This window comes from Xenopus tropicalis, chromosome 9 (assembly GCF_000004195.4).
Source record: "Xenopus tropicalis strain Nigerian chromosome 9, UCB_Xtro_10.0, whole genome shotgun sequence".
Lineage (NCBI taxonomy): Eukaryota > Metazoa > Chordata > Amphibia > Anura > Pipidae > Xenopus > Xenopus tropicalis.
This window is the reverse complement of record NC_030685.2, coordinates 46,146,592-46,163,227: the sequence shown is the minus strand read 5'-3', so window position 1 is coordinate 46,163,227 and position 16,636 is coordinate 46,146,592. Positions and strand designations below refer to the sequence as shown.

General features: G+C 39.7%; 1 protein-coding gene across 2 annotated transcripts in view; it reads right to left on the bottom strand.

The window, feature by feature from the left end:
• The window catches only part of itgav (integrin subunit alpha V), a 199,433-nt gene that overhangs the window by 94,011 nt on the left and 88,786 nt on the right, over positions 1-16,636 (bottom strand). For both annotated transcript variants that reach the window (XM_012970033.3, NM_001123449.1), the window contains 3 exon segments: positions 15,012-15,056; positions 12,847-12,890; positions 4,528-4,584 (listed from right to left, as the gene is read on the bottom strand). In XM_012970033.3, the coding sequence (XP_012825487.1) occupies positions 4,528-4,584; positions 12,847-12,890; positions 15,012-15,056 (146 nt within the window).

The following is a 16,636-nucleotide window of genomic DNA, read 5'->3' as shown; positions in this document are numbered from 1 at the left end:
AAAAGTCGCAAAATACCGATCATTACGAAAAAAACGCATTCGGACACTTTTCGGACGTTCGTGGATTAGTAAATGTGCCCCTAAGTATGAATCTGAATGCAAAAAAGGAATGAAAACTAGGGGTACCATATCCCGAATATATTGAACCATATGATACATGAAACGGATAGCAACCCCCCTAAATTTCAAGAGCAATGGTCTACAGATCTAAATTACCCCATAGAGGAAGAAGCATGGGAAGAGTTATGAAAATACTATCAAAATCTCGACCAACACCTTACTAAAAGAAAATGGCTATAAAACCACTGCCAGATGGTATATGGCCCCGCAAAAAATGCATAAAATACAGAACAATATACCTCCCACATGCTTCAGAGGTTGTGGAGAGATAGGCACATATATGCATATGTGGTGGGAATGCCCACAAGCAAAGAACGTATGGGCGTTAGCTTTTCAGGAAATCAATGCATGCCATGGCTTGACTCTGCCCCCAGAACCACAAATCGCCCTTCTCAACCTATTCCCAGTAGAGGCCCCCTACAGTGAAAGTACCAAACGCCTGATAATTAAAATAAGCTCAGCCATAAGAATTGTCATAGCCAGACATTGGAAAGGCCCAATCCCGCAAACATGGGCTGCAATAGGAGCCAAAATTGGGGAAATCATGGTGATGGAAAAAAATTACGGCGTTGGTAAACAATAAAGTACAAAAGTTCAGAGAAATATGGCATCCATATTTAAGCAGACACCCTATCAATACGGGTATAGACCAGGACCCATAGTAGTGTACTCAAAAAAAAAAAAAAATGCTGCTGCACAGGAACCCCAATGGATACCTAATACCCACTAAGGAGAAAAAACACACACACCACACAACGTTTGCAAAAATGTTTTTTATTGTTTACTGTTATTTTTCTTTCTTTCTCTTTTCTTTACTATGTAACTTTTTCATGGTTAAGACATAAAAGGAAAATTTGTAGTTATATTGCTACAACCAAACGCCGATAATCCGTAGAAGACAAATAGACAGGAAACAACCTAATGCACAAGGATTGTATGATTATTTACCTATCTACTTACGACCCAACATGAAAGTCATTGTTTGGACTATTGTTAATACACTAACCAGACTGTACTGAATGTTTTCTTAATATGCCTGCTTTTTTCTTTTCTGTAAAAAAACAAATAAAATCTTTTCAAATGAAAAATATCCTATCCTGTAGGGTAGTAAATCTACCATACTAGAAGTAATTCTAAGCAAATTCTTAATAAAAATTAATAATTTCCAATTATTTTAAAGTTATGTATGAGGGTTAAGTTTTTTTGCTCGCCTTTACTTTAATCAAGTCTCCATAAGGGCTAATTTAGCAAAAGTCTGGGCCTGTTTTTATATTGGGGAGAGGCCTGTTCCCTTTTCCAGGTTAAAGTGTACCTTGCCAGTTTTGTAGTTGAACACGGGTGTGCGGTTTTTAAAAAGGGGAATCATGCTGTGTGTGGTCTCTTTGGACTCTCAGGAGAGAATGAAAGCTGTTTGAGAACCTGAGGCAGGAGGCCTCAGTAAGGGCCTGGGGTTGAGAGGATTGGAAAAGAGTAGACCTAAGGTAACCAAAGCCTTAGTTGAGGGTGCAGGGAACCTGTGAATAAGGTATAGACAGTGAATAGCAGATCCTGTAATAGAACACCTTATGAGTGCTAGATAGTCAGGGTAGCTAAAGAAGAGCTAACAAGGTAGTTTCCCCAGGTGGTACTCACCACGTGTAAGGACTCAAGTGGGTAGGGGACTCCCAAAAGTCGGCCTGAAATACTGGGTGTCAGAATACTCACTGCCATCAGCCGCGGATCCATGTACACGCTGCTATTTGCAGCTCCCCCCACATGGCAAGGCATCTAGCACGTGTGTGTTGACATTGTGTGTCTCAACACTTAGATGACTGTTCTGCACATGTGCTTGCTTTGTTTAACCCTTTACCTGCCAAGCACATAGGTAGTAAGTGCTTGCAGGAAAAAGGCTCTAACAGCCAATCACGCAGAACCTACGCTCTTGACAGTAAAGGGGTTTTTCTCTGCACTAGCGGCTTTTGCCACTGGTGCAGAGAGTTGGATGCGCCCCTAACCCCCTCAGCAACAAGCCAAGAGGGCTGCCACATTGGTCCTGCAACGCAATCATTCCAGGGTCCAACTCCTAACAGCAGACAAAACAGGCATTGTCTGTCGTTTGAGATGCCCCTTCCACAGTGCCACCTCAGGAGTCCTGGCTGCTGAAGGCGGCCAAGCGGATGTTGCCCCCCTCATTCCCCCTGCGCTTAGCTTTATTGCTTCAGGTTGTTCAGTAAACCTTTAGTCCAAATGTAAATTGGTAATGCTCACCTATACCAACCGCTTGTTTTAGCGTTGGGTGCTGTCAGCTGAGCCCACTGCCAAGGACCAAATGTAACTTTGTAATACAACACGCTGTAGTACTCCAAATAAAGTGAAAAGGGTATTTATTGTGCCAACAGAACAGGCAACGTTTTGGGCTCCAGGCCTTGAGGGGCTTGAAAAAGGGCTGGAGCCTGAAACATTGCCTGTTCTGTTGGCACAATAAATACCTTTTTCACTTGATTCAGTAGACCTTTGGTGTTCCTATTTAGGTTTGCTTTGTCTTTGTATGAAAAAAAATTGTGTGAGATAAATGTGACAAATATACACTGTGACACCAAAGACCCAGAATTTTAGAAAAGCAAATTTTAACTCCTTAAGGGCAGTGCTGCAGAGCATAAACTGGGGCATTATGTTTTCTGATAAAAACACAGAAAATAAATGGTTCTCATTCAAAATGATATTAAATCATGACTGTTCTCAATTTATTCCCTTAGGAAGAATCGTTAAGAACCAATCTGTGTGGCTTAATTCGGGAAAAAAACAAAAGCATTTAAGACATACAAGTCAGAGGGGACAGAACTGCATCTAATGAATGTATAATTTTATTCAAGATTTACATATCTGTTTGTTGACAATATACGATTTAGTTTTTTTTCTCAAAAAATTAGAAATGATTCACAGTATTTTCTCAAATTTCGATTTTTTTTTTTTTTTTTTTTAAAAACCACAAATGTTCAAGATTTATAAGCTTTTGTGACTTTTTTGACTGACAAAAGGTACACCAGGTTTAAGCTGGCGAGAACCACTGAGTACTAAGGAGGCTTATAGTAGAATAGTAGGGGAATAGAATAGTCAGTGACAGTTTATCTTTGACACCTTTTCAAGGGGAAGTTAATCCCATCATTGTTTTCTATTTCACCCAGTTTCAAGTGAAACTTAAAGACATTATTGTTTTTCAAGAACGAGCACCAATGCCCTAAAATGGCTGCTGGAGCAATTCCTGTTTGGGAAAAATAAAGAGAATTCATGGAAATGAAAGATCATTTAAATTTCACAAACTTCTCGAATTCGAGAAAAAATCCTAGTTTTAGTAAATCGCCCCTAAGTGTTGTAAAACAGCAATTCAGAAGCCAAAGATAGAAAATGAGGAGCGCATTGCAGCAGAGGCTACAACTAACCGCAAAAAGTATATTAATAGTAAAAAGATGCAGGTTGAGTGCATGGCTCCACTGAATTATGGTAACAATATGGTTATAACAGATAAAGAAAAGGCAAATTTGCCAAGACCCACTCGATAACTGCACTGTTGGCTCAGCTCAATTTAGTCAGTGGTTGACACAGCATATGGTACATAGTTTACTCAAAACTAATATGAACAAGGCACCAGGGCCAGATGGAATACACCCTTAGGTACTCAGAGAGCTAGGTTCAGTTTTAGCAAAGCTTCTGTTTCTGATATTCTCAGACTCTCTCGTCTGGTATGGTACCTATGGATTGGAGGAAAGCTGATGTCATTCGTATATTTAAAAAGGGATAGATATCTCAACCCGGCAATTATAGGCCAGTAAATTAAACATAAATGGTAGGCAAGTTATTTGAAGGTTTGTTAAGGGATCACATATAAAAATATGTTCTGGAGAATGGTATTATTAACAGTAATCAGCATGGCTTTATGAAGGACAGGTCATGTCAGACAAATTTAATTGCTTTTTATGATGAGGTTAGAAAGAAGCTGGACTGTGGTGCTGCAGTAGATGTGATCTATTTGTATTTTGCCAAAGAATTTGATACCGTTCCCCACAAAAGACTGCTCTCTAAAGTAAGGTTTGTTGGTCTTAGCAAAGTCATTTGCACATGGATAGAAAACTGGCTACAGGATCAGGTACAGAGGGTGGTTGTTAATGGTACAGTACATTCTCTACTTGGAGTTAGGTTCTTAGTGGGGTCCATCAGGGTTCTGTACTGGGTCCACATTTACCAAGGGAAATGCCCCTAAAATGTTTTCAAAAAATCTGGCACTGGGTACAAATGTATTATAAAATCTGATGATATTTAAAGGGTTAAACTCTATCTTTACTGTTGTTGTTGTGCTGGAGGGAATCTCAAAATATGCCCCGCCCAAAGTTGAAATTGTTAGGAAAAAAAAAAGTAAATATGAGCACCTACCTGTTCTCCTGTGAAATTATACAATGATGTCATAGTTTTTCCATCATAAATAGACACCTGAGGGGAAAAAACATCTGTTGATAATAATAATATAATTCTCAAGTAACTATTTTTACATTACTAAAAATACTATGCATTAGAAAGGTTAAGATTTTGTGATATCAGTTATATACATATTTGACTGTAGCCAACACACAGAATAAAAAGCAACATGGTTAATTTATGAATAAGGCATTAATCTGTACCAGCTCAATAACCCATGACAACAAAGTATACAACTTACCTTCCTTATTCTAATGTTTTTATACTGATTAAATATTTATTTGCTCAGAATATCTGAACAGGGGTTTAAATAAAATAAACAAATCTAAACAATTATTAATCAAGGGATGTGGAGGGTTTGTTTCTGTTAGAAATTGTGTATGTTAAGCCTGATTTTAAACGAATGATAACCGAAGACTATGTAGTAAAAACCAGCGATAGAGCTGAAGCTATTTAATAGGTTGAAATTTAAAGATGGTAAGGCAACAAGTAGAAGGACTAGGAGAATAATACAAACACAGTCATGTTAAAAGGGATTCTGTCATGTTTTTATGGTGTAGTTTTTATTATTTTAAATTACACTGTGTTCATTATAAATAATTAATTTTACTATTAAAAATGTTGTTCTTGAACCAACAAATCTACGTTTATTTAATTGTAATATTGGTGTGTAGGCAGCCATCTCAGTACATTGTGCCTGATCCTAAGCTTTCAGAAAAAGCCAGCACTACACAACAGAACTGCTTTCTGATAAGCTTGTTTCTCCAACTCAATATAACTGGAGGAGTTATGAATAGGCTAAGCCAGACTTGGATTTTTACAATTGAGCGATTTTATCATATCTACCATAGGGGGGCATGGGAGTATTATTAGCAATACAGGTGTCAGGTAGCTGCTACTGATTTTGCTACTTTCTTTTTATTGTTCTCCTTATCGGCTGCTGGGGGGGGGGGGAGGAGGGAGAGTGATATCACTGTAACTTGCAGTGAAGCAGAAACGAGCAACTGAAGTGTTTCAAAGTCCAGATCACATGGCTGAGGGCACCTGGGAAACTAAGAACATTGCAAGCCCCACTTCACATTTCACTTTGCACTGGAGGAGTGTTATTAACTGATGCATTTTGTAAAAACATATTTTCCCTTGACAGAATCCCTTTAACTAAGAGGAAGAGGATCAGTTGGCATCACATTTCTACTGCATTCTACTGTAGTGCTTTGAAAATTTGGTCATTTACTGCTGGGAATTATTTAACTATAGAAGTCAGAAATCTCCATAAAACTATACATATCTGGTATTGGCATGTTCGAGAGACATCAGTCTTTCCAAATCAATTTGAGTTTTTGTCCATAAAGTAAAATAGTATTTTTTTGTATTTAGAGATCTAAATCTTGTTCCACAAGGGGAAATGAACAAAAAAAATTAGGCAGATCTAGAAAGCTCAGGTTCTCCAGAAAAAAAAACACCCCAATATATAGTTTTCACCCACCGCCAGCATACACGCACGGGGGGGCGGGCAGCGATGAATGCCAGCGCAGCCTATCAGTGCAGGTATACTATTTGCATATTTTAAAGATGCTACAATCCCGATTTGAGTTTGTGTGCCATAAATTGTAAAATCTATGGTGCTAACATGGAAGTACATATATGCCAGTGCCATGGATGCCATGTTTTAAGGTTATTTATCCTTATGGATTAAACACATGTTGGGGTGGTCAACATACAAATTCCCTATGTAGACATCTAATGCAAATATTATGAGGTTGATGTATAATTATTTTCCTCTTACTTTGTATTCCCTAGGTATTCCCTATGAGGATGCAAGTGAGTCATCTTACAGCTATAGTCTTGACCAGTGCTGTCCAACTTCTGTTGTACCGAGGGCCGGAATTTTTCTGACCTACGTGGTGGAGGGCCGATAATGGAAGCCAGTTTTGACCACTCCCCTTTTTGAAACCACACCCACTTGAAACCACACCCATGTTATCACATGATCATACCCATATTAATGGTTGTAGTACAGCAAAAACCTGCCATACTCTGCCTTCCCTACCCTGCCTGTGTGCCATACTCTGCCTTCCCTACCCTGCCTGTGTGTGCCATACTCTGCCTGCCCTACCCTGCCTGCGTGCCATACTTTCACTGTGTGTGCCATTCTTGGCTGGTTTGTGCCATACTTGGCCTGTGTGTGCCATACTCTGCCTGCCCTACCCTGCCTGTGTGTGCCATACTCTGCCTTCCCTACCCTGCCTGTGTGTGCCATACTCTGCCTGCCCTACCCTGCCTGTGTGCCATACTTTCACTGTGTGTGCCATTCTTGGCTGGTTTGTGCCAAACTTGGCCTGTGTGTGCCATACTCTGCCTGCCCTACTCTGCCTGTGTGTGCCATACTCTGCCTTCCCTACCCTGCCTGTGTGTGCCATACTCTGCCTTCCCTACCCTGCCTGTGTGTGCCATACTCTGCTTGCCCTATGCTGTGTGCACACACAGGCAGCCTACAGTGACACAATGCTGGCACTGCTCCTACTGTCTGCACAATAACTATATATTAAAAAACTTTTTAATTGCAGTACCACCTCAGTATATGTTCTTTTTGTAGTATGCAGGGATTATTTGTGGGTTTCTACTGCTCCTGAGGTGTGAACAGGGGAACAATGGGGGTGATTACAGCCTGAGCCTGAGGTGTGAACACTGCAGGGGGTGAACAATGCAGAGATTAAAAGGTGTGAACAGTACAGGGGATTACATATTTAAACAATACAGCCTGATTACAGCCTGAATCTGAGGTGAGAACCATGCAGGGGGGGCAGTTAATCACAGTACTGATACCATTTAAACCTTACTCAAGAGTAAGCCATCAAAGCAGCCAGACAGGTGGGGGGCCACACAGAGGGGGGTCGGCCGCCAGTTGGACAGCACTGGTCTTGACCATTCCTTCTGTCCTCTCATTACCCTACTAAAATGTTATATTTTCTTTAAAATAAATAAACTGGTGGTGCAGACTAGTGGCCCTATGAGCATGGCCAGAATGCCCCAAATACATCATTAAAAGGGATAAACCCTTATTCACTTATAGTCTGTACATAGAGACACATAGAATTTTATTACATAATAGAATATTATTTATTTTTATTTCGCAAATACTGTAAATATGACAAGGAGCCACCATGAATATGATATACTCTCTCTTTTACCAGCCAATGCTCACTGTGTTATTGTGTCCCTGCCATAATGTTACTGATCTCTCCCTTGATGGCAGCCTATCAGTGCAGGTATCTCCCCTGCAAGCTTGTTAGTACTTATAGGCTTAAGTGATTTGTTTTGAAGAAGGCAAGCTGTGTACCTCCCTACAAGCTGCATAATATCTGATAATTAAAAATAAAGACATTTTAGGCAATGCCCCAATTCATCCTGGTCTCTCCCAGACATACCACCAATCTGCTGGGTGAGCTATTACAGGTACCGCCCGAGTACACGCGGGGGGGGGGGGGGGGGAAGGGGGGTGCAGCGTGCACGCCAAATGCCAGCACAGCCTATCAGTGCAGCTGATATTTTCACTCTCGCACTAACCTTATAGATGGGGCTACAGGTGGCCATTCTTAATTGGCTGCTTCTCACCTCTATATTATTTATTACAGGTACCGTGTCACTAGCTAGTTCTAAACATGGACCATTCTCCCTACCTCATTATATAACTCTCAGGGTTTGAGCCATCTTCATGGTATTAATTCCTCAGCCTTCCAGATGGGAGTGAGTAAAATTATTTTAGGCTCCATCCACCTTTCCCTAATCTGCAGCTGCCAACATTTTATATTTATGAAGAGTTCACATGGGGTCATGCTGAGTGTCCTTTATTAATTATTTTACTATTGAAACTTAGCAGTAGCTGCTACATTTCCCACCCTAGGCTTATACTCGAGTCAATAAGTTTTTACAGTTTTCTTAGGTAAAATTAGGTACCTCGGCTTATATTCAGATCGGCTTTTATTCGGATCGGCTTATACTCGAGTAACCTCTGCTGTATGCTAGCAAATGCACAGAGCTTGTCAGGTAAATTAGAGTTTATTGCACATGCTGAGAATTATGATAAAATTATTATCTGAGACCTGATGGGATGAAACATGTGACTGGCCTGTGAATTTAAATTGTTACACCCTTTTCATGAGGCACAAAAGAATTAAAAATGTGGAGGAGTTGGAGAGTGGATGTCATCTACTTGGAGTTTGCTAAAGCATTGGATCCAGTACCGCACAGAAGGTTAATGACAAAATTGAGGAATATTGGCCTGGAACATAATACTTGAACTGGCTGAAGGATAGATTACAAGGAGTGGGGGTGAACGGAACAATTTCTAACTGGATGTTACGGACTGTAAGCGTACGAGCCAGGAATAACCCCTTAGGTGAGACAGGAGAGCCCTGCTGAACCTGGTGTTAACCGGACAACTTTTTGGGGCCCTGGGCTTTCTGTGGCAGGATAGACAGGGATCCTTCTTACGGCCAAGGTTATCCTCCAAAAACGCGGTACAGAAGGGATCAGGTGGAATTGAAGTCGAGGTCAGGCAAAGGTCAGTGGCAGGCAGCAAAGGATCGTAAACCATAAGTCAGGCAAGGAGTCAAAAACCAGTAAATCAGACACAAAAGGAGCTTAGCTAGGAACCAGGAACTTGGGACAAGCTTGGGAAAAGAAAACAAGCAGAGTAGCGCTTTTAACGTTTGAATTTGACTTCATCATGTTTGCTGACGTCATTGTGCAGCGCCGAGAGGCGCCAACTCTATTGCGCATGCGTGTGCTTGCCAGTACGTGCCGGAGCAATGTTTAAAAGTGCAGCGTTATACAATATTTAAATAAAATAAATGTGAGTTAAATGTGTTGGGGGGATCATTAATTAAGAAGGATCTGGAGACTTTTGTAGATAATAAAATGTCTTATTCCAGGAAATGTCATTTTGCGGCTCCTAATCTATGTTCTGGATATATAGTTCTAAATGCATTAAATAGTGAGAGAATCGAAGATCCAAAATTTTAACCACAATTGCTTGAGAAAACCACTCTTCCAGGATCAGTGTCGGACTGGGACCCCAGAGGCCCACCAGAAACCTCAAGACCATGGGCCCACTCACCAACATATTTTTCCTCCTTTCCTCACCCAACCTCTTTATTCTCCTATTATTTTTATTTACATTCTAGCATCTATTCTTCTATCTATTTCTCCTCTTTGTTCCCATTCAGAAGTAGGGAATGACCATGAAGTAGGCCAAATGGTCAGAAGCAGGAGGGCCCACTGACCCCTGGGCCCACCGGGAGTTTTCCTGGTATCCTGGTGGGCCAGTCCGACACTGTCCAGGATAATAACAGAGGTGTTACTGGCTTTGATGTTTTACAGACCCAAATGTTTTCTATCCCTATAGTTTTCACAAAAATATTTAGCATTTAACACCCCTGGAAAAGCAGTTAAGCTATTTGCAGTACAATTACACAACTATTTATAGAGTTCTTATTTAACCAACATTTTCTATATTAAATTAAATGCATCTAAAATTGCTAATAAACTAACTACATCATTTGCCACACACACTCCCTATACCTGGGATGTAAAATTATGTAAGCTACTTATATACTTAATAGGATGGCACTAGGCAAAACCATAATGGAGAAGGCCCTTGTAGGTTAATAAAATTGGTTGTAGCAAGCAACGCAAGGTCTGAGCTGTATTAAAAAGGGCATAGATTTGCAAAAGGAGGGGGTCATTTTTCCACCTTACAAAGCACCGGTAAGGCCCCATCTAGAATATGCTTATGCAGTTTTGGTCTCCAGGGCACAAACGGAATATTAATGAATTAGAGATGGTCCAAAGAAGGGCAACTAAGCTTGTAAAGGGTACTGAAAGTCTCAGTTATAAAGAAAGACTGGCCAAGTTGGGTCTGGGGATCCCTGCTCTAATGTTTTATTTACTGGCAGGTCCTTTGTGAAGACATAAAAGTACCCATTCCAAATAGAAGGAAGGAGGTTCCAGCTAGGTTTTTTTTTGCGAGCTGTGAAGTTGTGGAATTCTCTCTCTGAATCAGTTATACTGGCAGATATATTGGTTAGCTTTAAGAAGGGGTTGGATGGCTTTTTAACAAGTGTTTAGAAAAACAACATGAGAGTTTGCATTTCACAGCTGATATCTGCCATCTGTAACAAGTTTGTGGCCAGGAGAGCCACAAAGGTGGATGGAGGCCAAGAACACCCCTCCTGCTCAAGCCCTTTGACCACCGCCTTCTGAAGTCATTGGTGAAGGGTTCTGTGGAGGGCTGCCTGGTGAGTACATGGACACAGATAGAAGGCAAGCTTTTAAAATTGTAAATCACTTTTTTTACCATTTGTAAAAATCTTTGCTTCTTACCTATGCTGAAGGCCCCATATTTAACATTGGTTGTGCCTTTGGGTGCAACAGTGCCACAGAGATGGGATACAATTATGTTCACAGCCAAAATGGCATCTAAAGATTTTGCCCTCCACATAAATATATATATTTTTTTTTTTTTTTAAAAAAAACCCTCATTTTATTTTAAATAAAAATATTTGTTAATTTACAGCTTCGTACCCCTTATTCTTTTAAACAATACCCTCTAACAGCATGTAACTGACTTCCACGTGCTGGTGGCTCAAATCAGCCAAAATAAAAGTTCCTGTTTGGGTATTACAAATACAATAAAAAATACACATTAAAAAAACATTAAAATTATATGGAGCCTCCTTATGCAATGCAACAATGTGAAGGTATCATATACCAGGCGAACTATCATTTATTAAAGTTTTTTTTTTCACTAAGAGAAAGTAATACACTCCAACATATGGTACCTTCACATTATTGCACCTCCCCCTCCCTATACTAACTTCCTCCCTGCCCCCTGACTGCTCTACCTCCCCCCCTCACCTTCCCCCTACCCTGTGCCCCCCCCCCCCACCTTTCCCTGACCTCTTGGGCCTCTACCTCCCCCTCCCAAGGGTCTGGTGCCCTTTCCCCCTCTCTGCCCTCCCCTTAGGGTTCCCTAACTAATACCTCCCCCTGGGGCTCAGAACTCGTCTGAGTGGAAGCTCCTGCTCTACCTCCTCTTTGCCACCCTCAAACAAGTCCTGAGTCCCCCCACCCCAATCCAACCCTTCACCATCCTTACCCCCTTTTCCCCACCACTCCTCCTCCCTACCCCTACTGGCAATGTCTGCAAAGAAAACTATACGTTTGGACAGCCCTGCTAAAAAGCCGTCTTCCTCTTTGCTTTCCAAAAAGTGAAGTGCCAATGCTCCTAAAATGGCCTCTGGAGTACTTCCTGTGTTTTTGTTTTTTTTAAAGGGGGATCCATGAAAACGAAGGTCTGTTTAAAGTTGCAGAAGTCACGACTTTCTTGAGTTTGTGACACAAAAAAAAAAAAAAATCAAACAAAAAATTTGTGGCTATTCATGCTTTAGCACTTGATTGTACGTAGGTAGATGCTGAGAGCAATAATCAATCAACATTGTGACACAGAGTAGAAATGTTTTTAAATAATAAAAGGGATAGTATACCCCCTAATGTAAAATATAAGGATAAGAGAACTATTGAGAAATTTGGTGACCATATAAAGGCAAAAGGCTACCAGTGTTTTAAGGGTCAGGACACTAGATTTACTGATTTTAAGGGCCAAGGCTCTCATTATTATCTATTTTACAAACAGAAGTATGTAATTGTTTATAATAAAAAAATTTAGTTGATCACATAAGTGACACTGCTAAAACCGGTATAACTGACATCACAAAGCACTGTTTGTAAGTATATATTGAAAAGCTTTTTAAAAGAGGTAGTTCACCAATTAACATTTAGTATGTTGTAGATAGCATTTTTATTAATTTTCAATTGGCCTTTATTTTTCATTGTTTTTGAAAGGTTTAGCTTTTTTCAAAAGCAGCTCTTCAGTTTGGAATATCAGAAGGTATCTGGTTGCTAGTATCCCATTTACCTTAGCAACCAGGCAGAGGTATAAATTACTGACTGGAAGATGAATAATAGAGGGCCTGAACAAAAAGAAAATATTAAAAGGTAACAATAAAACTGGGAAACCTGAAAAGGGGAAGGAAAAGAAGGTGCCAAAAAATTCATAAATTATAAGAATAAAAAATAAAGAAGCCATTTTATAACATACTAAGGTTTAACTTGAGCCATCTCTTTAAGAATTTTCTTTATTTTAAAATAATACTTCTCACATTTGCATTGTGCAATTTTCATCTTAAAATAAATAAGGCTATACAAAAACCTCACCATTCCTAACGTTTTCGCAGCTCTTGGCACTCCAGACACAAAATCTGAAAGCAAAAAAGGAAAAATAAAAGGTACAAACACAAATTACAATGCCTATCAATAATAGTCTTGCAAAATAAATGTTAAAGGACAAGGGAAGGCCAATATAAAAGGCACCAATCAGTGAAAACTGCACTGGCCCTGGTATCTTTCTGTAGAAATGCCTCACCACATTTCTAGCCTATGCAAGGGATCCCTGGGATCTGGAGGCTGCCTAACATACTGGTACCTTACCTGTAAATTACCCTATCCATAAACCTTTTGCTTGCTAACCATGTAGCCCCTATGTGCTGGCAATAAAGTAGTAGCTATGTTCTGGCACGTTAAAGGGGTTGTTCACCTTTGAGTTAACTTTTAGTATGGTGTAGCGAGTAATATTCTAAGACCACTTGGTCTTCATTTTTAATTATTTGTAGTTTAATTATTTTTAATTGTTCAGCAACTTTCCAGTTTGGAATTATAACAGCTATCTGGCTACAAGGGTCAAATTACCTTAGCAATAATGATGTGCAGGCCGGCCTGATACCCGCAGATTGGGCGGGTTCAGGACCACCTCGGCACATCACTTGCATGTTGTGGGCAGGTTCGCTTGCCCTCCCCCGCCCCTGCAACCTAACACTGCCGGCTTCCTCTTCGGGATTTTGAAGAGCAATCGTCTTTAGCTGCTGGGGTCAATGACCCCAATTTGAAAGCTACAAAGAGTTTAAAGTAGGCAGCAAATAACTCAAAAACTATAAGAAATAAATAATGAAGAGCAATTGAAAAGTTGCTTAGAACTGGTCATTCTATAACATACTAAAAGTTAAATTAAAGATGAACCACCCCTTTAAAGGATTCTCTTATTTTCAGCTTTTGATGCATCTGGAGAAAGTCAGGAGCAATGACAGCCCCTGCGCAACGAGCCAAGGGAGTTGTCATGTCAGTCCTGGGATTAAATCATTGCAGGACCAACCGGATAATGTGTCTTCTGCTTGGCCTGCTTCGAGCGCTGCAACTCGCTTCTTGCTGCACAGCACTGTGCAGAAGACAACCACAATGACACACAATGACCACAATCATAGAGTCCCTTCTGCTCAAGAAATGGTATGTGGCCTTTATGACCCTTACATACATACAAAACACACATTTTAGTAAAGTAAATTTTATATACTTACACAGTGTCACACAACTTTTATAAGTGTACTGTACACACGTAAAAACACTTTTACAGTTTTATTTTTCTTTTACTTATTAATTTTACCCATTTATCTCACAGGGGGCTTTGTTTAAAGAAGCTGAGTTGGCAGCCCTAATCCTGAAGGCAAATGAGCATGCTTTCACCAATCCTCGTTCAGAAGAATTAATTAATTCCTCCAGGGTCCTTTTCCCCATATATCAATCAAGGGGCAGAATTAAAAAACAGGCATACCTGTTGAAAATGTATGATCCCTTACTTTATATGACAAATGGGCATTGTTTCATTTTTTAGGTATTTTAAGTTATATCTTGTTATAGAAGTGAAATCATACAAAAATTCTGACTTAGAAAGCTTAGGTTGTTGTGAAAATGTAGTAGTTAATGTAAATGTTTGCTTTCAGCAAATAAATCAACTTCTTTTTCAAATAACTTCTAGTTGATCCAAGGCAGAAACACAATCATTAATTTGTGTTGTTCTAAAACTGCCTTTCTCACATGCTTGTGCTCCTAAACTTGTTGGAACAGGCTGCTAGGGGCATTTGATGGTGGGTTCAGAAAACAAAGCAACACAATTTATAGTTGACAATAACTGCATCCTTGTTGTCCATGGAGCATAGGACTACACTCATTTATGGGCTGAGGACTTCACACAGCTCATAAAACTAAACAGGTATTTCTATGGTTTATGGTATTAGTATTTAAATGCCACATTCAGAGTTAAATAAATGCCAACTCCATCCTCAATCTAACTTTCATCCATATATTTTTCTTAATGCTTTAGTAATGTTCAAGTGAAAACTTGTAAAGTTCGGTAGAGACCAAACAAAGATCTCCTTAAAGAAAATCAGGGTGGCACAGGGGGATAACATCTGATTTGCAAAGGCTAGGGCTTTAGATGCTCTTTAAGACAATTTTGTTATGACACTTTGTTATGATTTAAGAGACTTTACCTTCTATATTATCTCCACTGAAATCCCCCACTGTGACAGAATAGCCTGAAAAAATAACAGTAAAATTAATTCATAAAATGTTTCTGTGAATGATATTGTCATTATAAACATAGTCATCATCTGTTCAAAGTAGAAATAAAGCCTAGCAACAAATATGGGTAGAAATTCTCTACTTTATATACTGAACTTACTGTACCAGCCTAAAGTTTTAGCATTTCAGCAGTAATGATGCAGTCTTCAAAGTTGTGCACAAAGGGTCAAAATCTTGGATTTGTTTTGAAGTGTTTGCTCTAAAACAGTAATTTAAAAAATTAAAGCTTTTGAAATGTTTCTGTTTGCCATATTTTGTAAAATTAATAATCTCCATATGTAATAAACAGCACAAAATTAGCCCAGCTTCAGTAACCCATAGCAATCAATGCAGTGTTTTCTTTTAAACAGGTGACCAGTAAACGATACCTGTCGATTGGCTGGTATAGGTACTAAGAACTTTGCACTTTATATTACATAACCCCATTGATTAAACTGAAATATGCAAAACACATAATTACTTTCCTGAAGTTCCCAAAGTGTCGTATTTGTTGGCAGATTGGTTGAGTGTGCCAGCCCCCATGCAGATTCAATGCTTTCGGGTGCAGACACAATTAGAAGATTTCTCAAGCATACCGGTGGATTGTCAGCCTATGCTTTATACGCAGGCTAACAATTTGCCTTGTGGGGCCTTAACCTAGGTAAGCCTCTGTAGCTCTATCACTCATTTTGTAAAGCCATTTACAAGCATTTCAAGCAGCAGTGTAATAAATATGTATGAGCCATTTAGATAAAGGGTACTTCATCTTGCTTTGTCTTGTGGAACAGTAGCTCTGATAATGGTAGTTTTAAAATCCCTACCATGAAGCAACATAGGCTCTGTTGCTGTCCAGAAAGGAGTATAAATATATGAGAGTACCAGTATCCTACCCCCTACAAGCACAAAAAGCATACCTCCCAACATTTGAAAACTCGAAAGAGGGACAAAAAGAAATGCTGTGCATAGCATGGCAACTGGTTTGAACACGCCCATTTTTGCAGCCACAACCCCTGAATACCATGCCTATTTTACTAAATTTGGCAGGTTAGTTAAAGTTTGAACATATTTCTTGGGGTTTTGGGCTCGTTTTATGCATTATTACAGTTTTTGCAAATGAAGGTGAAATTGCCCTTTAAGCTGCAAGTCTCCGTACCCCCAAGAAAAATTATATATCCACAGCATACAGTTTAAGGGCTAGTTTAAACATGGAAAGTAGTTTAAAAATATAGGTGCCTGTCTGGAAAAAGCAATACAGGTTCCCCCACATAAAAACTGCTCACCCCTCAAATTCTCTGGTCCAGGTGCAACCTGCCCCGGACCCTGCACTCAGGTGAAAAACTCACAGCCAGGGAGAACCCACTTCCACAAAAAAAATCATTATGCTTACCAAATGGTCATGTTGACCCAGGTGCTCTCGCCCCGAGTCCATAGCCAGGGGACTTAATAAAATCAAGAAGTGAAATAACAACAGTCTCTAGGCACTTTAGTGAGTGCAGTAATGGTAATGTAGGGTATGTGAAACTACAGGGAATTAAAAAAGTGACCGCAGGACCTA